We start from the raw sequence: 27,025 nt of genomic DNA, 5'->3' as shown, positions 1-27,025 counted from the left end.
AGCCTGTGTTAAGTGTTCAGTATCCCCAGACTTGGGGCAGTGAGTGGGTGCTGTGACCTGGGGAGTGGATGTGGGGTAGCACAGGCATTCCCTATCCTGTAACTGAGAACCTCATGCTGTTTGTGTGGCTGGAACACAGACATCTCACAGACATGCATCTGCGTGTGCATATCTGCAGATGTGAGCAGAAAATTCACATATGAATGGAGCTGCAGTGCTGGGGCTCTGCAGACAATCCTGAGCCTTCTCAGATAATCACTGGCACAGTTAACAAAAAAGCCATCTTGCCAAATGCTGTTATTCCTAAGACAGGAAAAAAAACCTTCATAGAGATTTTATTTTATTTCAATCCTGCACAAGAAATTTATTAGCAATGAAGAAAACGAAGAAGATAGTGCCTTGTATTAAAGTGGCTTCTTACATAAAGCCAAAATTTGTTTAGAGCTAACAGAAAGGGCTTATCCTACCTAGGATTTGTTATTAAGTTAACCTGAAGAACTTACTTGAGGTTGTTGGAAAATCTCAAATATTGAGTACATACTTGAGAAGAATTTAAGAAGGTGATATATTTTTAGAGTACTGAATGAATGAAATATTTCCAGTTGAGGTGACACTCAAATAGTGCACTTAATGCTTAAACAGAACTTGGCTAGACATCTAACTTTTATTAAGTTAAAACCAGTCCCTTTTACCTCTGTTTTGTTTTGGAAGGAGGGATGTCGCATATTTTCTTTTGCTTTTCAGGAAAGGGGTGTTTTTAATATCAGAACTTGTGTCTTGCAAAATATCTCCTAGAGGCTTTTAGAAACTTAAGAATCCTGTTGGAGATGTTTTTATATGGATGTTAGAGGAATAGTCAAATGCTAAAATTCAGCCTTTTCCAGGTTTCTGTTACAATTTTTACAACCCCTGTGGGCATTAATGTAAATAATAAATCAATTGTTATGTTTCGTCCAGTGTTTTTTACAAATTGATGTTCGTTTTAAGAGTAATTGGCAATTTCTGTATAGTTTTATCTTTTCAAGTGAAACTTTTGGTTTACAAAGCTCCCAAGTTCCAGTAGGTTTTCTCACTGTACTGATACTGTACCAACGATTGTCACTTTGTGACAGGTGACATTTTAGCTCTTGCTCTGGATTGCTTTGCATTTTTACAAAGCAACACTAGCTTTTAAATATTTCTGTAGGGTACTTAGCCCTGCAGTTGAGTACAACTTTATTAGCAAAGCTGATACAGTTACCATCAAAATGTCATTTCAGGTAGAATTTTAATGTATCAGCAATGCAAACAATAGCTTCATAATACTGTCTTAGCAGGGGGTTTTAATTGTGTGGATTTATCACATCTGCCTAAATTAAGCAGAGCTCTGGTCATATTAAATCTGCACTTCTTGCTAACATAAAGCTAAATCTAAGCAGTAGGAAGAAAATAAATAAGATTCTAAGAATCCCTGATGCTTTCAGTGCTGACTGGATGACTTGACAGAAGTTGCTTCATCATTTTGCAGGACAGATTGATCCAAGTAACCACAAGGAAAACTTCAATTATATGCAAGGAAAACTATTTCCATGTTGGGGTTGAACTGTACCATCCTAATTGTCATTCCAACTGCTAAAAGGATTTCAGCACCTTAAGGTCTAACTGTAAAAGATTCTAACTACAAACAGCCTTCTTCAAAGACAGTCAGCTGGGAGGTCTTACCCAAAATGCCTGCTTAAAATTATCACTGAATTGTTGCATCTGATTGTGTCTCCTCATCCGCAAACCATGCTACTTGTTGACTTGAAGAGACTTCATGTATTGCCTTACAGAGAATGCAACTGTGGTTTCATTAGGATGAAATAAATCACTGAACTTTTCACTGTAGAATTTGCTGAAAGTATTGAGTGACAGTTGTTTTTTTCCAGGAAATAATAAGTTCTTTGCAAAGACTGCTACTGTAACAGCAGACTCCACCTGGATAGGTTACTCCACTTGCTACTCCTTTTTTTCTTGGGTAGTTCATGATTTACCTGGTAGTCTTTCTGTATAGAAGTGCATGGTATAATGTGGAGTTGAACCTACACATTACCTTTTTCATGTTGAAGGTCAGGTGTAAACTGTGCTGAGCATAACTTCTGATTATTTTTATGGTCACTTCTTTGCTCACCTGCTCTGTGGCACCTGAATGTTTGCTGATAGATCCAGTCTGGGAGGGTCACTTGAAGTGCAAGCACTTACTTAGCTGTGGTATAACTGAGTCTCTTTGGTCACTTGTCCCCACACTTTAGAGGAAGTGTAAGTCAAAGGAGGAGTAACTGCTACTCTTCTGTGGATAGAGCTGCCTGCTGCTGTAACCCTTCCAGCAGCTGGATGCTTAAGGACCAATGACCTGCAAATGGAAGTACTAAAAACTTAAAGGCAGTTCTAGAGAGTAGTGCAAGTTATCTGTTGAATATTTTACCTCCCTGCTTGCAGCCCTTTATGCCTCAACTGGAACATCACTTCTGTATCTGGTAGCTCCTTCCACTGCACAAAAAGCTCTTACTGTAGTGTTGGTGTGAACCAGATTAGGACTTTCCTTTAGGAAAAATTTAGAATAAGCTGAGACCAAATTATCTAGTGTCCCATAGTGATGGTGTTAATATGTCAGTGTTGAGCTAATGTTTGCAGAACAGGCATCTCAGTTGAATTGGCTGGCAGATAAAGGGATATATTTTCTCTTAAATTTTGCACAGAGGGAACTTCAGCCCATGCTGAGATTTTCATGGCTCTTGGCTGGAATTGCCCTGCAGTGTGTAAATCTTTATTGCCTCCATCTTTACTCTGTGGATATCCAGACCTACTTTGTACACATTATTTTTCAGGGCACCACTTTTCCCTGCTGAATTTCTGTGTAAAATTACAGGGAACTGGTTCCCGTTTTCAGCTGCTGTTTCTCTGAGGGAACTCTTAAGTAAGGAGCATTGGTTCAGATTTTTTTGTTTATTTGTTTTCTGGTTTGTTTCAAAATAATAGTGAATAAATTCTTCCCTTTATATATGGGTGTTCAGGCAGCAGAGCAAGTTAGTGTGCCAAAAGGTGGCTTCAAGCATTGATTAACATTGAATTGCACTGATATTTAGGCTTTGGGATTATCTGGAGCCAAAAATGTTGGTTTGAAGTGGTGAACAAGGATAATAGCTCAGGTGGGCAGCTGGGCTGGTCCAAAAGGTGCAAGCAGCAAGACAACAGCTTGGAATTTTGTACCGAGGCTACTGACTTCTGTTAACAGCATCTCTACTGATAATTGTTTACTGATTTTTAAACTTACAGATAACACTCACCTTGTATCTATATTTAAATACTCATTTTACAGACTGATGTGATTTTACTGGAATTGTAAAGTTACTGTCTTATTTATGGGACTGCCATGAGTGGATGCATCAGACTTTTGGAGTTAGGGATTTTCCTCTGTTTTTAGTGTTGAAAATAAAGTGCTTGTGGATTAGTTTACAAAGCACAGAAGGAAATAGTATTGTTGGGATCTGATCAAGTAAGTGGGAGATCATCTTAAAAAGTTGTTTAAGGCTTCTCAAATCATATATTGGAGATTCAGCAATGAATTTGCACCTCTATGTCATGACTGTGTGTGACTTGATTAAGATTATTTAAATGAGTCATCTGTTTTTCTGAATGCAGACAAACCTGTGTTTAGGGTGTTCTTTATATTTTGAAAATATGGTCCCCATTTATTAGTGCTTCTTTTCTTCAACTTCTTGATGTGGAATGAGACCCTGTCCCTTCAATTTCCATCTCAGTTCATGTGAAATTCCTGAAGCAAATCACAGAGTGTTTTCCTTGTAGTATTTTACTGAAGTATTTTTGCGCATTTCATCTTAAATATTCTGATATTCAGAATCTCAGTTATTCTGATTTGTTCAGATGCAATTGACAGAGATGGTTTGTAGATGAAGAAATAATATATCATTTGTTGTTATATTTCTCTAGGTAGCAGTGATGGTTCTGAGCTCAGTGAAGAGACTTCTTGGCCAGCATTTGAAAGGTGAGGAAAACCTGTACTTCTCTATTCACATTGTTATTTAGAGTCTTTCACTTGGTGCTGAAAATGATGCTTTATTTTACTGCACTAGAGATCTTTTGTCTGTAAGAACACTAAAAAGCTGTAGTAAGTTCACTGGATCCATTAAAGCAGCATAGAAACACCTTATGCTCACTAATAATTAATAGGGCTTTTATCTAATTGGGTGCTTACTCAGTGCACACATCCTTTAAGGAGCTGAGCCAGAGAACCCTTAGTCCTCAAAGGTTTTACATATGTGGATATCACATGTGCTATTTGTGTTTGTCTGATTTTCATTTTCCCTGAGAGACTTCATAGTCCCTTTCTTCCCTTGTTATTGACATTGTCACCTCTTTTGTCTCTCTCATCCTCTTTTCCCTTCACTGTTACATGGGAAGACACAACAATGGCTCTTGCTAATGTCTGATTTTGTGGTCCAGAATTAACAAGCTGTTCCTTATCCAACACCTGCGAGTGCTCAGGTGGAACTGACCACTTCAACCCGTTCTCATGTTGTATTTGAGAATGTGGAAAAAGACAAACAGCTGTACTGTTTACAGTTTAACTCAGAAAAAGGGAATATTCACCTTCCCACAGCTGAGTAAGATGCACAATACAGTGCATTGCTTGCTTCTATAACACAATTTCAGGTAATCCAACAGCTTCAGAGTTGCCATGGATAACTTTTGCTACCATGCTTTTTTCATTTTTCGTAGGAATTTTTGTCAAAAAGCTTTATCTTTTTAATTGGAAACTGTTACCACAAACATATTCTGATTGAACTCATCAAAGCAGTTAATTTTGGAAAAGGTCTTTGAAAACCTCTCTGTGCCAAAGGTGGATGCCTCATGCCTTAAATATGAATACATACATGAGGAAAGGCCCTTAACAGTTTCATTAGGTTACATTCCACATGAGCAGAGAACACAAGTGGGGTCAGAAAGACAATCGCTTAACTTGCAGGCTGCATCACAAACCACATACAACATTCAAAAGGTTTTCTTTCTTTTCCTTCCCTGCTGTCTTATGGAATTGTGTATTGGTATCAAGTTGTTTCTCAAAGATAAAAAGTCATAAAGTTAGAAAAAATGGCGAACTGAGTGGTTTTACCCAGACCACCATAGGAAACTTTAGAATTTAGGTTTAAACTTACAAAAACACTCTTCAGAATTCTTGTGTGAACTTCTGAGACAAAGCAGGGGCTTTTCATCCCAGTGCTAATGAGAACTGGCAGCCCCAGGCTTCCTCAGTTAAAAGGTTTGCTCCATGTCAAACAGAAGATTCCTCCTCCAAATTCCACTTGCCTTCTGTACTTCCCTCTCTCCTGAGAGAGCTTTTGGGAACCTTGTTGGAGGTTTCATGTGTTTCAGGGTGAGTTCTCTTGCCTGCTTCCAGGGAGAGGGACAGAGTTCCTTACAGACATTCCCAACACCATGTGTGAAATTCCTAGAGATCTGTGGCACTTAAGTCTGTTTCTTGGTTTATAAGATAATGAGGCATGTTTTAAAATTGAATAAGTAATACACTGAGGTGCAAGTGTCAGATTTTAAGATAACTAGAGAAGGTCTCTCTCTGGTTTTGGTCTGTACAGTGAAGCACAGTGGTCTCCATTCTTTATAAAGACATTTAAGTGAGGGAGAGGCATTAGTTGCCTGGAATTATCAAGTCTGGCAAATCTGGGATACATCCAGTGTTAATGATTATTTTCTATGTAGTGCAAGTAGGAATTCAGTATTTCTCAGTGATTTAGGAACATCTTTGGGTAGAAAGGCTTAAATCTGCACCATATGCCTTAAGAGGAAGAAAACAATTCTTCCACACACAGATTCCCCAAGTAACAGAAAGAAATGTAAAATGTATTCTTGTTTTTCCTGGCCTTTTTGCTTGTCACTGGGGAATGCAGAAGGGATGAGAACAAGAGCCACTGATGGTTTTTAAGTGCAACAGAATCTTAGTTTGAAACTTCACAAAGAGTTTTCAGCATTGGGGTGTACCTTCAGGCCAATCAAAATTGCTAAAGGAAGGATGAAAATTCCGAGTCCTTACAGTTACATCCTGTTAAGGGTAGTGTATTAAGTGGCACTTCACTGGTTATCATCCTGAGTGTCTCTGAATAGATTTCCCTGAAATAGCAGGATTCCAAGATGGTAAACTCCTTGTTATGCAAAAAAAACCCAAGCTTAAAGGTAAGAAGAAAACATACTGGATTTGCATGCCAAAAATAAGTATACAAAAATAAACAGCTTATATTACTTTTTTTCTTTATTGTTTTATATGCCTATATCTTAAGTGTGTTCTAAAAAATAATTTATAAGTTCAAAGATATCTGTTATGTTGAGAAACAAATGATGGCAAATTGTGGAACAGGTTAGCAGATGGTAATTCATTAATATCTTTTTCATAATAAGGCTTTTATTTAACTGCCTGCTCCCACAGCATTGCTGGTCTTCAGTCTGTAAACAGAATACAAGCAACTAGAAAAATGGATTAAAAAATAGGACTTGAGAACAAGGTGCCTCAACAATGCTTATGTTGACTTAAGTGAAATTCAGTCAGTTAAGGGGATCTGATTCAGAAAAACAAGGTTCAGTGTAGCAAAGCAGTGTTCAAAAGGCAGGCCTGAGGCACAGTTCTGGAACAGGGATAACAGGAAGGATCAGGTAGATGATTTTAAGATGTGAAGCTTACAGGTAAAGTGTACAGCATAGATGAAACTGGAAAATTGAAATTTTGCTGAAGCTTGCAGTTCCTTTCAGCCCAACAGCTTGTGTGTTTTCATACTTTTAGAAGTTGAAACTGGTTTTGTAGTAACATCTAAAGTCAGATTTCAAGATAAGTTTTATCAATACATTTATTTAGTCTAAGGTAAATGCAGACTTTACTCTAAAAATGTGTTTTTCTTCAGTGCCAATAAAACACTTTAGTATTGTGAGTTCTGACAAACAAGAACATCTGATGAAATGAAAAACCATACTATTTACTTCTGCATGCATTTTTCTAAATAAAATTATTCACTTTTTCTTACATGGAAGAAGTGGCTTTCTGATATGCACAGGAAAAAAGTTCTGTGCTGTTTTAGCAGTCATGCTGTTTGTGTGAATGAAAGTATATGTAATACATCCAATTTATAATGGAATCCAACAGGAACAGGTTGTACCATTCTCTCGGTCCGGGGACAAGAGTGTCACGAAATGGCCATCGAGGCCACATGAAGGCCAGCAGGTACAATCCCACTGCACACAGAGGTGTCAAACCTTCCCTCTGCTGTTGGTGATTTGGTTTGGTTTAATATTTAAGTGGGTGTTTTCTGATGTTACCTTTCTAACTTATATGTCAAAATAAAGGTAGAGACCTTTTCCTTCAGACTCAAAACTTTTCCCTTCAATGACTTACTCAATATCAGCATAAGGACTGTTCATTCCAGTCTGCAAATCCAAATTCTGAAACACTGGATCTTTCTATCAAGGCTTAAAGATGTTTTGCCAGGGTACCTTTTGAACTGCCTGCCACTTTGGAGCAGTGCTAGTAGTTCTCATGGGGAAGCAAAGCTGCTTCTGATGCTAATGGATGGCATTCCAGATGTTTTCTTTGCTGGCAGTTCTGTACTGAATTTCTTTGCTTCTCTTCCCTGAAATCAGAGAGATACCTAAAATGAATGACACATTGAAATTGCCCCCAATTTAATATACATAATTTTTGCAAACTGACAGAGTAACATAATTCCTCATGGATACGGATTGTCTCCAGCTGTGTAACTGTAGTTGGGAAAGAAATTGCCATTAACTGTGAAACCTCTGTCATGTTAAGAAGCAAGCATTGTCTCACTGAATTAAACCCATGTTCACATCTGTCAGTGTCCAAAATTGTCTCCATATCATCATCCTCAGTAGGTGCTGCAGTGAAAGTGTTTGCCACGTTTCCAGTTTACTTGGGACATAAGATGGATGGAACAGTAAATCCTGGCTTCCTTCACAATGATTTTCGGGTGCTGTTCAATCTGTTGTCTTTTCCAGAAAGCTGCTGGGTTCAGCATTTTAGTTACCTGTTCTGATTGACATTTACTGAAATGATTCCTGTTGTAACTTTTCTCTGATTGGAAATTTTTTGAAGCCAGTCAGCTTTGTCATTTTAATCAAGCTCAGTTTTCTTTCCTCAGTGCTGTACCTGGCCTTTGTTTCAGCCCATTGCTCTCCGATCCTTCGTAGGGCAAATGGTCAGTAGAGCACCAGTTGCATTAAAACACCTTAAAGCTGTGGTTTGGGTTTCTACTCTTTATTCCTGCTCCTGCCCACTCTCCTTGCTTTCAGATATTATAAGGATTGTGCATGTTTGAGCTGTGCTTTGTTTTTGATGTGCTAATGGTTCTGGTGTTTCTAACCAAAAAATAGTCAAATCTTTCCTGTGAGGGCTGAAGGAGAGGTTTAACATGTACAGCAACTGTACCAATGTACTTCAGATGTTTGCTTTTTAAAATTAATTGTTCTTGTCTTTCAGTCGTGTTTTGAGTTTTAATTTTTTAATTAAGGATTACCTGCTTGGCTAATTAATTTTTCTGATCACTTTTGCTTGCGAGTGTTAATTCCACAACAGCAATTCCTTGTAACAGCCAAAGTCTTTTTCCACAATGAAGTCAAATAAATAAAAAGTTGACATTTTCAAATTACAATAAAGGTATTTGCATTAGTTTTTGGTAATCAATGGAAAATTACTTTAGGAAAAATATTTTTTCACACAGCTCTTCACATGCTCCTTTCAGCTCCCTAGAATCTGAAGATTTGGCTGTTCATTTGTATCCAGGAGCAGTTACTATTCAAGGTGTTCTGAGGAGGAAGACTTTGTTGAAAGAAGGCAAAAAACCTACAGTAAGATTTTTTTGTTTTAATAAATTAGTTTTCTCATTTTCTTCCTTTGCCCAGTTATAAATACAGTAAAATGGCCATTGGGCAACTAGTTCAAGTGTCTGAGATCTCCTCTGCTTTGCTGATTAAGATTTAGGGTCATTGCCAGAGTTTCCATTCTTCCATTTGGTGCATTTATTCCATTTGTAAGTCTATACACATAATCTAGGAAGTAGAAGAGAAGAGGATGCTGCATAAAATCTTTTACAGTTACTGATGACTTTAAAATTGAGAGAATCCTATTTTGTCTTCCTTAACATTAGGTAAGTCCCAGCAATCTATCAATAGATTATAACCCATAGCATTTACATTGCAAATACTTGATGATAAATTATAAATCAAATAAATATTCAGGACAATGGGTGAAACCTTATGGCAGCACCTAAGATGGAAAAGGAAAGGGACAGAGGTACTCTGACTCCATGAAGTGTTGTGTAGGGATTGTAGGAAGCATAGAGCAAGATGCAGAGCATTTTTCTCACATTAGAGAGGAAAGGCACTCGTTCTTTCTGCTTTCTGGAGTTTTCATGCATTCATAGGCCTGCATGAATAACAAACAGCAGCTTTGGAAACATGATTGATACTTGGCTGGACAGTCAGTGCTCTCATGTTCTTGCAGGATGGTGCCTCCTCTTTCACAGCTCAGTATTATGAAGCATTTCACTTATCCATTGCACTTTTGGGTTTGTTTTTTTGTTTGTTTGGCTTTTTTTCTCTCCAGGTAGCATCTTGGACAAAATACTGGGTAGCACTGTGTGGAACCCAGCTCTTCTACTACGCTGCAAAATCCCTGAAGGCTACGGAGAGAAAACATGTATGTAAACCAGGCATGTTCCAGTATCACCTGCCAAAACTAAAATGTGATTTCCTGGTGTAAACACTGAGAGTAATTCAGGCTTTGCCTGATTTCTAGTCAGCACTATGCTCTCTCCCAGTCAGTCAGTCACCTCATACGGATATACCCCAGGGAAATATCATTTACATTTATATGCTACACCAAAAACATCTGCTTTACATCTGCCATGTGTCTCTGACTTTGCTGGTTTTTTAGGAAAGAAACCATGTCATTGGTCTGTCCATTTTCGAAGGCAGAAGTTTTGTCTTTGGATGATTTGAGTCTTGCAGCATTTTTTCATGGTTTGAAATCCAAACAAGCACTGATGAGGAAAAATTGGAGTCACAAGATACAATTAAACATGTACTAATTTCATCTGTGTGGTAAAATTAGGCCATTTGATTTTTTCTGTATAATCCTGCAATCCATTGACTGCAGTGGAGTAGCAAACATTCATCTGCTCAGCAGAGAGCTGTGATGTCAGATGATGCTGGGGTTCCTTTTATTTGCTGTAGCTTGATCTGAAAGAAGCTAAAACTGCTTTGCTTATGTGGGAAGGAGCAAGAGAATTTTCTGTATCCATCCCACAGATGTTAAGATATGCATTGTTCCTGTTTCATGTCCCTGACTAATTATAATGATTCTCTTAAGAAACTGGGTAAAATTTGAGATACTTGAAGGAGAGTTCAGAATCATTACTTGGTTGCCTTGGCAGGTGTTTCAGGTTAATTTGTGACAGCTGTCACTGTAGAACATTTGCTTTGCATAGAGCTTATGGAATTTTGCAAACTGAGTTGTGCTTTTGGAATCCTTGTAAGGGGGACAAAATACCTTTTTCTTATCCTAACATTTTTTATATGCAGAGGGTAGAGATTTTGAAGCTTAACATTTCTGGTTCACAGGCTTCTGGATATTTGAAGTTGCTGTGTGGAAAGTTTGTGTATAAAGTTCTCTTAATCTAAGAGAGTATTTCCCACTTTTATTAGAAGTTCATTAGGAAACTGTATGCTAATACTTAAAGCAGCTAATAAAAGCTAGTTACTTTCAGAACTATTGATGTGGTTTCATGGCCATCCACCACTACTAGCTTTGCTGAGATAAGATTGAAACTGATCCTACTTAATTTGTCTAGCCCAGGCTAAAGGCTCATTAGCCAATCCTTCTGACTTCTGGGTGTCTTGGGAGAAGTGTGTGTATTCGGATGCATTTGTTTCTGGCTTCAGTGAAAACTTTAGGGAAGGATTCCACCTCATTAAAAGGAAAGAGCAGAACTTGCAAGCTATTCTGAGTAGAAATGCAAAGTATTGAAGAAAAGGAACTGGGAGAGAACTTGTGCTGGCATTATGTCACTCACAGCTAGTTGCCTGTTTTTTCTGGAAATACTGAGAAATGGAAAATAAATTTTTGTGGCAATGTCAGACTTTGTGTTCCTGTTACTGCTGTGATTCCTTCCTTTGACTTTGTGCCAAAATAGCATTTTGTTTTCTTTCAGAAATAGAGTATGTATTTGTAAATCTCCCTGGTTCACTGTTCTTTACAAAATTATGGAGGACTTTACCAGACTTTTATATATTAATTCAGAAGCTTTTTCACCCTTCTGTATTAGCATTTTAAAACAATCTAAATAGTATGCAGATTTAGAGAACATGAAAAAATGGCTCAGCAAATTAAAAATTAAGTACATTGAGTTCACATTGTTTACACATTTCCTTCAGAATAACAATTTCAGTAATTTAAATAGTCTTGCCCTTTATTTTTTTGCAAAAGTAAATGAAGGAAAAAGGTAAACAATCTGGTACCTGATCCTTCTGAGTCTCTGTTCCTGCAAAAGCCTTACTTTGCCTGGAAATGCAGTCACATCCATTTAGAATGCTCTTTCACACATCATTTTCTAAACCTCTTGAATTGACTTCTGATATTCCCCAAGTCACTGATATGTTGTGACACCTACAAAATCTAAACTGCTCATGAACAGAGGCTTAAGAAGCCAAAATCCACCTCACGTGCTTGTGTGCTCGTGTTTCTTTGTCCAAGGATGTTCCAGTAAAACCAATATGGAAGTTTGCAGAGAGAGGTGAGGAGGTGTTGGAGTCCAGGGTGGTTACAGGGTTTCCCATTAGGAGCCTTCCAGCCTCGTGGCTTGCAGATACTGAGAGGAGTTTAAGCAAGGAATTCCCAGGAGAAGGAGGAAGAGGAGTGGTAGTTAAAAACTATTTCTGCTGGAGAACTTTATTTTAGTAGTTGGCTCTATGAAGTTGGACTGAACTGTCCAGCACAACCTTAGATTTGGCTGTACACAGCTCATGTCTTGCTTTCAGCTTCTCAGGGCAGCAAACAGGCTGTGTTCTGTTTGTGGTTGCCAGGCCAGTCGTGGGGCTCAGTCTCTGATTTGGTTTCCCAGGTGCTGTCCAGGTTAATATATTGTAATAACTATTTACTACAGTTTGGGTTGTCATTTAGTTAAACAAATAGTTTGGAGTGAGTAGTCACAGTGAACCTCTGCTTCAGAGGTTGTTATAACACAGAGCATGACCTTTATGTTGAAATCAGGGTGGGAAACCTTGTAACTGCTGTTGAGGTTGAGGGATTGGTTGAGGGATTCCAGTTTATTAAACAGGATAATAATAGGTGCTCAGTAACTTGTTCAGCTGCTCTGCCTGTGTTGTACTTTGAGCCTGGCTATTGATGGTTTAGCTTTCCATCCATTTCACTACAGAGTTACTGTACAGAGCTTCTGCTTTGGTTCTGGAGTCTGTGGAGATGACTTGTCAAGGGTCATGCTTCAGTTCACGTTTGGTTGCATTTTCAAGAAAAGTTAATCAGGAGAGAATGAACTGCAGATGATCAATCATCCCTAGATAGCTAGAGCATGAGTAAATGCTCCAAATACTGTCCAGTGATATTCCCAAGAGGTTCACTCTGCAAAATGAAGAGATCCAAGGCTAGATTTAGGCTTTGGGGTTTTTTACTTCCCAGATAAAAAGGATTATGCCATCTACTTTGAAGCAGGTTTCTTTTCCAGAGATTGATATATTGGAGATTTACCTCAGCAAAATATTCCAAGCATCTTCTGGAGCCATTTAAACATCTGTCTTTTCTGCTTCCTTTCTCAAGCCCTCTGTGACATGGAAAGGAACGCTGGCAACAAAAGAGTCAGTCTCCTGTATAAAGTTTCCTGGCTGGAACTCTCATGGTAAATGTGTCTTGATTACAGGCATGCTTTTGACCATTCTGCTGCTGCAATTGCTCCAGGCAGCTTGGAATGCACTGACACTCAAAGCTCTTCCAGGCTTATAATAGCCAGCCTCTTTGGAAAATTACCTCATAAAAATCCCAGAGTAATTTCAGCAAAAGGGGCAAGAAATCCTCTCTTTTAGACACAGACAAGCCAGCTCTTCTCCTGCTTGTGGTCAAAGGCCAAGGAGTGCATCCAGCATTGTGTGCTGCATCTCCTAAGAGTAACAGCATAAAATTGGCATTGAGTTTAGTGAACAGGTTTCAGTTATTACTACAGTAATGGAGAATTGTCTATAAATGAGCATGTGCACTTGAGAGCCCAGAGATGTAGTACAGCACAATCTGAGAGGAATGTGTGGACAATGGTTTTATCCAGTATGCTAAAATGGAACTCACAGAGAAACCTCTGTGAAAAACTATAGCACTTATGCACATTTAGAAAAGGGCAACAGTAAGAAAAGCCACTTGAGCTTAGACTTAAAATAAGCACCCTGAAAAATGTGAATACACCTGTAAAATAACTGTTTATAGTGATTGGTCTGAAAGCTCTGCCAGTTTCTGTGACAACATGGCATGCATGAGAGATTTTTACATGTTTATAGGTACTTGGAAAGCAACAGACTTTTTATGCTTCATGCATGAGCACAAGCTCTGGTTAGTTCTAAGCTTTCCATGGCATGCTATAATCAAAATTAGATTAATTTATTCGCAGTCTAGAAAACTTGGTACTTGTGGCTCAGGCACTTTCACTGAAACACCCTAATGAAGAATGCTGTCATTCTGGTAGGGATGTTTGGCTACTGTGAAAATTATTTGAATATTAGAAAGTTGTAGAATCTCAGCAGGAGATGTGGAAGAAGAGATTTATAGGTGCCAAAATGTTGGAGTGAAAAGTCTGTTCACAGATTAATTCAGAGTTTTTGATTCAAAGATTTATGTATAGAAGCCTTTGAGCTCAGAAAAACAACAACAGTGAAAACCAATTATGTGAACCTAGTGCCAGAGCTGTGCAGTTTTCCATGTGTATAATAAGAGTCATTCCAGTGGCCTATATTACAAAAAGCAAATAGGAACCAGGAACATTAAATTACAATGAAGCTTTCATTCCCATCATGTTAACAAAACCGACTTGCTGTTAGCAAGGCTGTGTGCATCAGCAGAGAATGAGCTGCCCTGGGGGACTGTGTAAATGTGGAATACAAATCCAGCTGAGCACAGGGATGGAGAGCTGACATGTGTTTCAAGCAATGACGGATTAATGCTGGCAGGAAACACTTTCCTTGTGTAAAGCTTTTCATTTTATGGAGAAGCACCATGATTAACTGATGCTTTTGAGTGAAATTTTTGGAAAGTTTGGATTTCATGGCAGTGTCATGTTGGAGTTAGATGACCACGACTTAAGGCCGTGGGAAAACCCTTACAGTAGTAGTGAGTGGAAAACCACCCCCAGAATCCTCCAGTTCTAGTATGTTCATAATTGCCAGAAAGTTCTCTACTTCCCTTGTGATCATTGGTTCCTTTTTGCTGCGATAATTTTAATATTCCTAATTGCCCTTCCCTATTGGACCTCCTCCCTAAACTCCACCCTAATTCCTCCCCTCCTCCAAGTTTATAAATATCCCTGCCATGCTCTAACACCTGCATTTGTCCATTTGCCTTCGTGGATGGAGCTAGCCTCCCTGTACCATCTTTCCCAGTTCATTCAGTGCAAACTGTTGGGCATACTGTTTGTTGTTCTCTAGTATTGAAGTTTTTTAGTTCCCAAACAATTAGTTCAGATTGTCTTTCTGCATAAAATCACCAAGTTCAGTGCAGCCTGCAGCCCTAATGCCAGGCTAGGAAGGAGGATGGGAGACTGCAGTGTCACATACTGGATACCTGTTGGGATATACAAGTAAGATAGGAAGGCCCAATATGTTGTTTCCATGAAACTCTAGAAATAAGTGTTCTTCAAAAGGAATATTTTGATCTGTAATCCATTAAAACTGCTTTGTGATTAAAATTTCTGTCTGTGTGAAAAGGACCTATTAATACTTTAGGACTAATTGGAAGTTTGCATTTTTCAGGTACATTTTAAGTGTTGTGTTATCATATTTTTTGAGACAATGTTGCCAATGAGTATAACAAATGCTTTATATATACTTCCTTTTTTTTAAAAGGGCTCATGAGCTATATCCTTAACTTTATTCCCTTTCCTTGTCTTTATTACTTTTTTCAGATAAAATGTCTTAATTTTCGCTACAGGCTGACATTACTTACTGCCTCCTCAAAGTAATTTCAGTTCCTGGTTGAAAAGGAGTTACAGTCCTCAGTGTAATGAAATCTTACCTTATAGAGCTTTGTAATTTACCTCCTCCTCTTTTGAGGCTTTACATCTGTCCACCTCTGTGAGTTACTTAACTTTGGTGTGTGCATACAAAGAGCCTAGACTCAAACTATTTTGAACTTGGTTTAAATGCTTTTTCTTTCAACTACTGGTCTAACATTTGTTCATTCCAAGTTCCAATGAATTTTAAATTGGGTTTTAAAATGTAGCCAGTTGTGCAAGTCCCCAGACAGATAAACTTACCTGGACAGTGGCTTCAAATTGACAATAGACAGGGTTAGATGGGATATTAGGGAGAAATTCCTCCCTGTGAGAGTGGTAAAGCCCTGGCACAGGTTGCCCAGAGAAGCTGTGGCTGTCCCAGCCCTGGAAGTGTTCAAGGCCAGGTTGGATGGGGCTTGGAGCAGCCTGATCTAATGGAAGGTGTCCCTGCCTGTGGCAGAGGGATTGAATGAGATGATCTTTAATGTCCCTTCCAACCCAAAATACTCTGTGATTTCATGATAATTCTGTGACCACCTAGGTTTTCAGTTAATCTATGGCATAGATTAGAATAACTGACATTAGACTTGCAGTGGAATTTTGTTTATAAAGCAACCGTATTCCCATGCAGAGAACATTCTTATATACTCTTAATTTGCTCGTGATACCTTCAAATTTGTTACCAGTAACTCTTTCCTTGGTTGAACCAGAGTTACAGGATTGTAATACTAAAGCAATAGTTCTAAAATGAAACAAAAGTAACTTGATGCCTAATGTTGTGCATCTGCTTTGTGGCATTATGTAGTGGGTTGACATGACACATTAGCATGAAGAATAAAAGTATTTTAAAAGTATAGATTAATTTTAATTACTTCAAGTCGCAACAATCTCAAGGATGTTATATTGTTTCTAGTAATGCAATTAAAGAGAGATAAAATTGTTGTGCTAATAAAGAGGTTGGAATGGGGATTCACAAGATAGGAGGAAGATGCATTTAATAAGGATGAGCATATACCAGAAGTAGACTTTCTGGGCAGAGGAGTGAGTTAAAGCACTGCAGAGGGTGTGAGTGCAGGGATTCATGGAAGAGTCTCTGTTGGACTCAAGGAACTGGGAAGAGAAGACCTGGCAGCTGAAGACATGAGAGCAACTGAATGAGTTAGGAGTTGGGGCATGGATGGGACTGCCTGAGCAAGCAAGGAAAAGTGAATTGCCTGGGTCTACTAACAGGTAAAAAAGAAGGCTGGGGAGAAAGGAAGCTTATGATTTGGAGACAGGTTGGATTGAATGGATGAGTAGAACCTGGAACTGAGAGAAGCATGAGAAGAAGAAAATAATACTGTGACCAGGTGAATGAAAAACAGTGGGGTAAGGAGCTGTCAGGAGAGGGACTGGTGTAGCAAAAATGAGGTCTTATTGAATTTACATCCTCACTTCATCCACTTACTTCATCAGGTCATCGTATTTAATTACAGAGTTGTGTTATCTTGTCCCCAAGACTCATGTTATGTGTAATCACAGTGTACTTAATAATTACTGCATGCTAACTGTGAATAGCACGGGCAAGTTCAATTCTTCTGTTTGTGAAAAGTGGAGGGAATAGTTTTGCATTTACTAATAACTTTTGAGCTATACTGTACATTCAAATGTGCATTAATGAGGAATGCTGATGGAATCGTGCAGTGTGGATTAGATGTCTAACAAGCTTTTGGAGATTGATATTCCTTTAAATTTATCATTCAGTGTCTTAAGTTCTGTTTTCTCTAGTTTCATACAGCCTTTGTTAATTGTCTTAATCTTGTGAAGTGCTCTGCTTCATTTGAAGTTACCCAGTCTTTAGCATTGTCAGAGAGAAGCTGCCCTGCTGGGTACTTGTTCTGTGCAGATCTCTTGTTTTAATTCCATTTTCATCTCTGTTTGTATTTCCAGTTCAAATCCACGCCGAGTAAGAGCGTCTCAGTGGTGGGCTGGATGGTGATGATGGCAGATGATCCTGAGCATCCAGATCTCTTCTTACTGACTGATTCTGAGAAGGGTAAACAGTGCACTGATTCCCAGAATAAACGTTTTCTTTGATGGGATCATTTGTCAGCAACTAAATGAGCAGTGGCAGGTGACATCCCTCCAGTTTCAGCTGCTCTCCAGCATATCCTCTTTTTAGAATGGTATGGGAGCAGTAACCCATGGAGAATCCTTAGAGTCTTCATTGAGTTGTAAGAATTCTCCAAACTCTTAACAACCCCAGATGTGATTGTAATTGGAAGTATTCATCTGTATTCTTTTAAACTGTATTTAGAACACTTTGAGGTATTTTCACATGTGTGAAAATGTAAGTAACAATAAAAAAAAAAAAAGATTCAGCTAACACTAGGTGCTTGAGCAGTCCTTTCTTTCCAAATGAAAACCAAAACCCAAACCATCTGTTCAAATGTAGTGCCATTACCAGGGAAAACCCCTCAGATTTTGACTGTTATGTTGAGAAACCTGTGGATTTCCATTAATCCCAACACATTGCCTGCTTTCAGCTAAAACACTGAAGAAAATGTTACTTTTCCACAGCACTTCAAATTGTGCAGAAAGAACATTATTAGAACTTCTGATAAAGGAGTTTAAAATTATTTATTGCTTTGTCTGCTTCAAGTCTTAATAGGTTTCATTTCCAAACATCTCTCCTAGCACCACTGCTATGAGGTATAAATTGTGAGTGCTTGTCAGCTTAAACTCTGCAACAGCAATCTGAAATATTTTTGTAACACTTGACCTTCCTGAACCCAAACAAGCACTGTGTAACTCCAGCCACTGAAAATACTGGTCTCAAATGTATCAATACATTTAGGAGTGATTTTCAGATAATTTCAGGTGTAGCTTTCCAGGGTGCATTTCAATGATATCTTGCACTTCATTAAAAAAATCATGATACTGCAAACAAATTGCAGTAATGGCAATGAACAAAACCACTTTTGTTTTGAGGGATGTTTTGTTCTTTCTTAGTTGACACAGGCATTAGTTGAAATCTGGAATGTTTGAAAGGAAGAGAGGCAAGCTGAAACTTCTCTTCAATAGGCCAAGCAATTTCAGCTATTCCAGACAGCATGTAAAGTTATATGGACCATCTACTAGTAAATCTTCTCATAATATTTCAATTTAGAGGTACTTAAATATGGGTAAGATTTAAGTGTTTAAAAAGGAGTGCTGTTTATGTTTCTTCATCAGTTTTTTTTTCTGTTTCTTAGGAAATTCATATAAATTTCAAGCTGGAAACAGAATGAATGCCATGCTCTGGTTTAAACACCTGAGTGCTGCCTGCCAAAGCAACAGACAACAGGTGAGAGCAAGACAATGAAAAGGAATGAGCTTTTAAGAGCTCAGAGCTGATGGATCTTCAAGCTGACCAAGCTGTCACTGAGGGCTTGGTGTGTTCCCTGAGCAGCCACTCCACCTTTTTCACATGACTAATTAGCCTTGGCTTTTCTGTTTGGCCCTTTGCAAACAAGTCCTCAGAGGTTCTGGGGGAATGAAGAAAGATTTGGGGCTACCTTGAGACTAATTTAAAGCAATTGGGGTAATGCAAGAAATGCTCTAAAATGTCTGTCTGAGTGGCAGTATTTTTGTCTTGCCCATTTGAAAAAGGCTATTGCGCAATTATATAAAAATCTGTAAACTACAGCATTCAATATAAATTCCAGATAACTCTCCTAAAGTGCTTTTTTTCAGGTCATGGATATACATATTTTCTGCTGTATTTTGTATTCCTAAAATGTATGGGAAGAGTAGTTTAGCCCTTGGTACATTTTCCAGTCTTTGAAAGCAAAAGTAGCATTTTCCATGAATCAAAAGGGAAGAGAAGACTGCTCCAGCCCGTATTAAATGCTGTTCTTGTATAAATTCTTACTGACCTTTTCAGTCAGCAAAATCCTTTTTAAGCTACTTTGTCTCCTTGAACTCTTCCTTTTCTTTACAAGTTTGTTTATGGAGTTCCCAGAACAGAAATCCTACTGAATTTCATGGGGAAACAAAAAGGCTTTTCCAGATCCTTCTGTGCTTTCTTGTTCAATTCTACCTCAGAGGGATCTTAAGAAGTTAGGAGGATTGCAGAAGCTCCTCTGAAGGTATTTGAGACAGTACAAAGGAGATAAATTGTGTTCCTGGCTGGAGAAATTGGAGATAGTAGCTAATAGTGGCAAACAGTTTGCAAGTAAGTGGTGAAAAACCATCCCCTGAAGACAGCTCTGGTTCAGGAAGGGTTGGCAGTACTGTTTATTGCTGTTAACAGTGTAACTGCCTTAGAAAAATTGGATGTTTAAATCTGTTTTCAGTGGAATATGAACAGGTAGTCTAATAGTAATAGCTGAATAATAGTAAGAACTATTTTAATAGATATTGTTTGTGATTTTAGTGGTGCAGCTTTAGCCCAGTTGAGCATTCTTGCTTCTACAGGTAAATGATAAATGCAAAGCAAGAAATGATTGATTCATGCAGACCAAACTGACGATTTATTGACAATTATTAGCAATGTGGTGGCTCTTTAATAACCTGACTAAAGAAGAGATGTTGCTGTCAGACAGATTCCTGATGGAGAGAAAATGGGGATATAAACCAGTGTATTGCACACATTAGCTTTATTCTTCATGAAAGGGAGTGATAGCTGCAACAGGTATTCAGGTTTGCTATGGGAAAAGCCCAAACAAGTGTTTATGCATCATTTTTTAAATTAGTTTTAAAAAGTCTAAGGGCCTACACCAATCACAGAATTCTGTGTGCCAAGAATTTTCTATCTGGGGCTCAGGTGAGAGGATTCTCCTTGTCTAGTAGAGCTGAGATTTGTCATGTTAAGGTTGTTTTGCTGACAGCTTAAATCTTAAATGTCATCAAAATTAGGAAGCTCTATGGCCTTACAAGAAAATTATAAATCTCATAGCAGTTTAATATTTTTTATTATACCTGGGGTTTCTACAGCTCTAAGTATACTGCTGGATGATGGATGCAGTCCTTTTCCCTTTTTTTGAAGACAGAATGATATGCATTTCAACAAGGTGTCTAGTCTGTGAAATAGTTGAACACAAGTACTATTACCTGAAGTAAATTTTTCTATCATTTATATTTTTGTTTTCAGGTTCCTGCCAACTTGATGACCTTTGAATAGCAGGCAAATTCAAAACAATCAAAAAAGGACAATTTGAAACACCTCATAATTGAGAACAAGGTCCTGATGAAAAATGTGCCAGCTGTATTCTGTGCCAGAACAGAACCTTTCAACGCAATCTCTGAACTCTGGAGCCCTGAACAAAACCACTAATGGTTGGGGAGTGGAGTCCCCCAAATTAAAAATGGAGTTGCAACATGAATTGCTATGGACCATGCTTCGTTATGTTCTCAGAACTGACCTGTGGAAACCACTGCCTTAAAGAGTGAAAGGAAAAACAACATGAAACACCAAATAGTGTGTGTGAAACTTCTGGCGGTGCTGTGCTTGAGTTAAATAGATTTAGCTAGTTTTGAGTTTCTTTTAACTTTATACTAATTTTGAAAATAACTCACCTTTTTAGGCATTCTTAAGAAAACAGGTAAACTGGTATTTAAGAGTTGTATCAACAGCTGTGTATGAACCAGGTAAAAGGTACTACATGTTCTGGAGATGTTGTTTAGGCTATACCAGGAGTCCTGGAGGGGAGCTTGTCCCAGGCACAAGTAGCCTGGAGCAGTGTTATTTCTCTCAGACCTGTAAGTATAAGAAATGTAACACAACTGCAAGTTCAGAGAAGCACTGAGCTTGCAAACTTTGGTCCTGTATGGGAGCCAGACTCCCACAGTGGCACAGAGGCTGAGCCAAAAATCAGTTTGGTACGTTTTGTCCTAATTCCTGGTTAAAAACACTTGCTTTGGGGAGGGGTGTGTGTATGAGACAAAACTAAAAGCACTGTTGGGTCAGAACTGAGTGTTTCATCCCATTTGTTCCTATGCCTGTGACTCTCCTACACAGAAAAGCTGAATGACAAAACAGCAACACCCAGGTACAGCTCACTGAGATGTTTGACTTTGGGTATCTGCTAATTATCAGTTAGGGACCACTCTTAGTGTGTGGTGTTTCATAATATCACTTCAGATGGACATTTTAAAAAGATAGAGGCACAATTTCAAGCTTTCATGTTCTCATTTGGCAATAATTGATTTTAGTATCTGTCTTGGTCAAAGTAGTTGACGTTGTGTGGTGTTGATAACATGGCCTAAAGCAGACCTTACATACAGAAGCTCTTTTGATCTTCAGGCAATTAACTAATTTATTAGAAGGTAGGATAATCCAAGGAGAGAAAAGGTGTGGGGCCATCAAAATTCCACCCTTGACAGGAATGATTCTTGGTCACTGAAATTACTCACAGAGAAAAACATAATGGTTGTAAAAAGGGAGCTGTGCTTTATGTGTGTGTTTGATGCTTAAGACTTTGATTCTTGCTTTATTGGGGTTTCCTTGACATCACCTAGTTTCCTGGATGCTTTTCATTTCCTGGATGGTCTTTCTTTAATCTTCAAAAATATGATCTTTGTAAAGCAAGGAAATATTGTCCAAAATATGACTCTGATATTGGAACTTTGAAGTTTGTGAAAAACTAGTAACTGCTCCATTAACATTGTGGTTTAGTGACCATAAATATGCTTGCAGATTCCACCATGAATTCTCCTTTTTAAACAGATACAAGCTACCTACCAGTCTGTTTCAGAGTTCTCTGAATATCTAATAAAGGTTTCTACTAGTAGTTGTTATTTTGAAAATGTATAGTTTGTTTCTTGCATCTGAGTAGAAGCCTGTAAATTCACATTTGAGGGGTTTTCCTTTCCAGAGTCAAATTAGTCGCGTAGTGGAAATTATTAATTTTTGATTTCTGGCTGGCAAGAAGAAGGATAATCCAGTCTCACAGTAAACAAAACACAAAAACCTCAACCACTTGGTGATGTTAAAGGGTAATAGGGTGGTTTATGTTTCCAAGAATTGTTCTGAATTGGCTCTTGGTAGAAAGAAAAACAGTAGAATGATGCTTCTGTTGAAATTACACCACAAGGCCTATGAGAATTTGGCTTCCCTTGCAGTTTTTTTGTTGCTGTTTTTTATATAGGGAATGAATAGTCTGTTCTGAAGTAATGAATTTTGGGAAGGGTTGCTTGTGCTGAATCCCTCTGGAATTCACACATCTCCCAAGTTTACCCACGTTGGGTGTATAGTAAAGACAACATCCCCACAGCCAGCAGTGTTACTTAGTATTCTTTGCACAACTTGAGTTTTGTTTTTTTGTTTTAAAACTTACTTAATATGTGTTTTCTTCTCAATTACTAAGTGTTTGTTTGGGTTTTTTTTTAACAATTTGTGCCCTTTTTTTAAGCATTGTGGATAATAGCCTGTGGATTTTGAATTTTTAAATAAGCTATTCTAGATTCATTGCAGCATAACTGTATCTGTTCTTTTGTTAATGAAAGGAAACATGCAACTGGGAGCCACAGCCTGACAGACCACAGCTTTGCTAAGGACAGAGCCAGGTCAGGACATGTCATTTATTACTGCATTTTTGCATTTTTCCAGCTGTTTTGAGTTAGGTTTTTATGCTAATAGGATGGTGGGGAAAACAATTCACAAATCATCCTGTAATGAGTTGTTGCTGTTACCAGCTTTCATTGTTCTTAGGCCTCCTACTCCTCCTTGTTTCTGCCCTCAGATCTGCTGGGTTTGTGTGGGAGAGATTGAATATTATGGGAGGAGTTTCTTAAAATGTGTAGCCAGAATAACTGGAGTGAGTAATGACAAGACAGGAAGTATTTTTGGCACTTGTTACAGTGAGTAGTTCAGTACTTTCCTGGTGTTCATGGCCACATAGTCCTGCAGGGCAACACAAACACTGACATTTCCAGAGCCTGAGATAAATGGTGCTCAGAAAGAGGTGCTGGGTTTGTTCCCTTAGGGAAAGCTGCCTCAGCTAAGCTGTGGAAAGACTCAGACAAGTCAAATGACACACTGTAAAGAATGTACTGATGCTCTTTTTTTGGAAAAAAAAAAAAAAAAAAAAGTTAAATAACTGAAACTATTGCTGAGAAAACAAGGAAAGCAGCAAGCTCCTGGTGTTCAGGTAAGACTGTCATCCAGACTGCTTCAGACAGTTGCCAGTTTCTCTTTGATTTTTGTTTGTAATGTGTTCCTCTAATTGTTTTTATTGTTAATAACTGAACCACTTCAGCTATTATTTGTCACTTTATCCTTTAATGTTTTGATTTTGAAACTAAAGATATCCCTTGCAATTCCTTGTTTTGGCTGGATTTGAGCAAAAATTACTTAGAGTAGCTCTTCTAGCAAGACTTCAAATGTGAATATTAATTATCTGCTGACTGATAACCAGTCTGTTAGCTAAACTAAAAGTTTTGGGAAGGATTTAGCAATGGGGAATGTCTGTTTTATGAGATACGTGCATTGCATTAAAAATATATAGCACTGCACTGCTTAATGCTAACTTTTATCTAATTAATCTGTGCTACTTTTGGCTAGGATTTTCAAACCTGAGTGCTATTCCAGTGTCCTTAGAAAGCAAATAATTTTTATAACTTTTATTTTAAAAAAATTCTGGTAGTTTGGATAAACATTGCACACCCCAGACACTTTTTCATTTCCAAATGTCTATTTCATGCCAGAGGAGTATTACTCAAGCTATTATGATTCATTAAGTATTTAGGTGCACATTATAGGCATTAAAACTACAAATACTAAATGAAGTCACATAAATACTTAATGAATGAGCTTTAGCACCGAGCTTTAAAATTGTGTTTAGAGAAGTATGCACATTGGAAAACATTGGAAGCAAAAGGAAGCATAAAAAAACACAGCAGGGTTTTATTAGTTATCTACTCCTCACTAGAAGTAAATTCATCTAATGTAATGTTTCTTGCAACACCAGCCTCCTGTATTTGCATTTCTATATTTTCAACACTAGTTCTCCTCTGTTAGTGTCAGACATAACACATGGTGACAACAGATCCTCTCTCTCCCAGCAGAAGTAATTGCAGGTTTTTGTGCTGCTGAAGGCACATGAGAAGTAGTGGTCCCTTTTGACAAAGGGCAAGTTGATCTTATGGTTTTGATTAACTGTAACAAATCTTGTCCAAGTCAAGGTAAAACGTGGGATGCTTTTTCTTCTGGCTCTCTCAGTGGCCTTTTTCTTCATAACTTGTGTTTTTTAATTTTTTTTGTATTCTTACCAACACTAGTAGTTCATGGCCAGCTCTTAGTGCTGCCTGCTGCAGCATCAAAACCCCAAGACTGGTACTAAATCCCATCAGTGAATTGTCTGTTCTTCCTACAAGGAGACAGCTGTGAAAGTTTCATTATTATTCTTTAATATTAGCCTTTTTCTTTAATTTTTCTCTAAAAGCAGCTTGTGGATAAGGTGGCTTGTCTTGGGAAAGTTGCCATCAAAAGGATCTGTGTGATTGGACATGGAATTCTTTCCTAGAGGTTATCCCTTCTTTTAAAAACCTTCATTCTTATTTGTATTGCATGAAGAGGGTGAGTGCTTGGATTTGAGGGGACCTTTTGTCAGTGCCTTATTATTAACTTGAAGACCAATTCCTTTATTTCAGTGGTGAGTCCCACGTTGGCAGACTTGCAGGCTGTGACCTCAGTGTTCCAAGGGGTGACATTCCTGACAGCCATTGCATTTCTGGAGCAATCACTTGTTTTGGTCAGCATAAAATAGCTGTGGCTTGAGTTGCTTTAGTATTGTTTCTGTATTGGAATAGCCTCTTTTTAGGAAAAATTCAGAGGTTTTTGGTAGCTTGGACTTGTTCAGCTTTTATCAGAAGTAGCTCAGACCTCTTAAAAATTAACTTTTTTTTTTTTTTTTTTTGATATGTCTCTTGAATAGGTTTAGTGGGGAGGGGAATGAAGAGCATAGTCCAAGTTATGATCTAGACCACATGAGCTCAAGAGCTCACATTGTTAGAAAGGAGCTTGCTCTTGTCTGTCCCACTGAGGGGCATTCTTGGGAGACAATTACCTTGCAAGCTTTTTGTTAATGTAAAATGAACACCACAGGAAAAAAACTGGGAAAGAGGGGGCTTGGATAAATCTTAGTCTTAATATCCCAAAAGCTCAGTTTTGTATATTGTATTTCCAGTGCCAACACTGTGTAGGGAGTACTGTCCTTCACTGAAATAACTGCTAGAAACTGTTTTAGCAGCAAAGGCTTCAGAAGCTTTGGAAGGGAAAATGAAAGAAGGAAAGAATATGTTGTTCTTAAGCAAGTAAATATTTGTTTTCCTGGAATACATCCTTATAAAAACACAGCAGTTTTACTATAGTCTTTTTATAAATTCAGATGTTGGAAGGGTAATTTGAAAATGATTCTTATACTTTCTAAGAATATTCAAAGAGAGCAGAAAGGTCAAGGGAGAAAATACAAATTACTTGCTTTAGCTCTGGCTATTGCAGAACTGAGCTAAGTTTTCTCCAAGTTACTAAGTTGCTAAGGAAAAGAAGGTGTATAAAGTGTAATGAAATGGCAGTTCCTGCAGATCATGGCACAGTTCTGGCTGGTAGCCTGGTCTTGCTCTTGAGTGACTAAAACCACCGTAAATAGGCTGTTTCCTTTGTGTGCTTGATTATTATTATTTCTCTTTATTTGGGTGGGTTCTGGCCTTCCTGTGTTTGCTGAAGTAATTTCTTACCATTCCAAAGCTGTTCACAGCAAAGCAGACAAGCAGTATAAAGCTGAAATAAAGGGTTCTGGGGTGCCTGGTTTACTTGCACTTCTGGCTCCTTGTGTGCAGGAGTGTATCCATTCAAAAACTACTGTACTGGAGTGGGAAAAGCACTAGGAAACATAGATGTGTTTTACAATAATCCTGTAAGGACCAACCATCACTGGAAGGGGGATCAAGGTGTCATGCAGTAAACACAAGCCATTTTTAATGTTCCTACTGGCATGAGGCATTCCAGGGATGGAGGGATTGCACTATGATCTTGCTGAGTGATGTGCAGTTTGGCTGTCCTCGAGCCTCTTCCTTCACTTTTTTAATACTTTATTCTGTGTGTGCGTGTGAAAATTGTGTGTTTGCATAAGCTAGTGTAAAACGAATTTAAGAACAGGTTTCAAAAATCTTTCCTACTGAAATAAATGATTTAAAAGATGACCTGTGTCTGAAGTTTTGATTTCTCACTTTAAAAACTGCATCCAAACTCCAGCTACGTTTTGCAACATGGAATTTGACTGTCTTTTGGAATGGTGCTGAGGTTAGATGGAATTTTAGTGGCATTTTTCAATGAACCTCTGAAATGAAGCATGTAAAGATACTGTTGTCTGCTGGTGCAAAAGGAATATAAAGACTAGCAGGGAAGTACAGTTCATTTAAGAGATACATATCTGGTCTCAGAGATTATTCTGTTAAATGATGTTTTTCTCTCCTTGGTACTTTACCAGATTTTTTTTTTTTCTGTTGTCACTATACTTAAAGCTATGGTAAATTTAAACTCACTGAAAGCAGTCATCAGGCAGATTGGCTCTTAAGGAGCAGCTACATGGAAGATAAACTGAAAATGAAGAACAAATGAATAGCATGCAAAGCTCTGTATTTCCTTAGCTCTTTCTTTGGTGTTGCTTCCCTCCTCTGTGCCTTTGTAATGCTGTGGAGCCTTACTGGTCATACAGCCCTGGGGGAAATGCTGTGGGTCAGGC

General features: G+C 38.2%; 1 protein-coding gene across 4 annotated transcripts in view; it reads left to right on the top strand.

Moving 5' to 3' along the window:
- RALGPS2 (Ral GEF with PH domain and SH3 binding motif 2) overlaps window positions 1-26,483 on the top strand; it is a 119,581-nt gene extending 93,098 nt beyond the window's left edge. For 2 of the 4 annotated variants that reach the window (XM_056497736.1, XM_056497737.1), the window contains exons 14-20: window positions 3,970-4,024; window positions 7,187-7,264; window positions 8,799-8,904; window positions 9,662-9,754; window positions 17,250-17,355; window positions 18,554-18,645; window positions 20,434-26,483. In XM_056497736.1, coding sequence (XP_056353711.1) covers window positions 3,970-4,024; window positions 7,187-7,264; window positions 8,799-8,904; window positions 9,662-9,754; window positions 17,250-17,355; window positions 18,554-18,645; window positions 20,434-20,463 — 560 coding nt within the window. In that variant the 3' untranslated portion in view covers window positions 20,464-26,483. The remainder of the gene's footprint in view (window positions 1-3,969; window positions 4,025-7,186; window positions 7,265-8,798; window positions 8,905-9,661; window positions 9,755-17,249; window positions 17,356-18,553; window positions 18,646-20,433) is intronic. The other 2 variants (XM_056497738.1, XM_056497739.1) reach the window with 1 other exon arrangement.
- The last annotated feature ends 542 nt before the right edge of the window (window positions 26,484-27,025 follow it).

The sequence above is a fragment of the Oenanthe melanoleuca genome, chromosome 8 (assembly GCF_029582105.1).
Source record: "Oenanthe melanoleuca isolate GR-GAL-2019-014 chromosome 8, OMel1.0, whole genome shotgun sequence".
Lineage (NCBI taxonomy): Eukaryota > Metazoa > Chordata > Aves > Passeriformes > Muscicapidae > Oenanthe > Oenanthe melanoleuca.
Note: the sequence above shows the minus strand (reverse complement) of the source record. Positions and strands in the feature narration are given on the sequence as shown.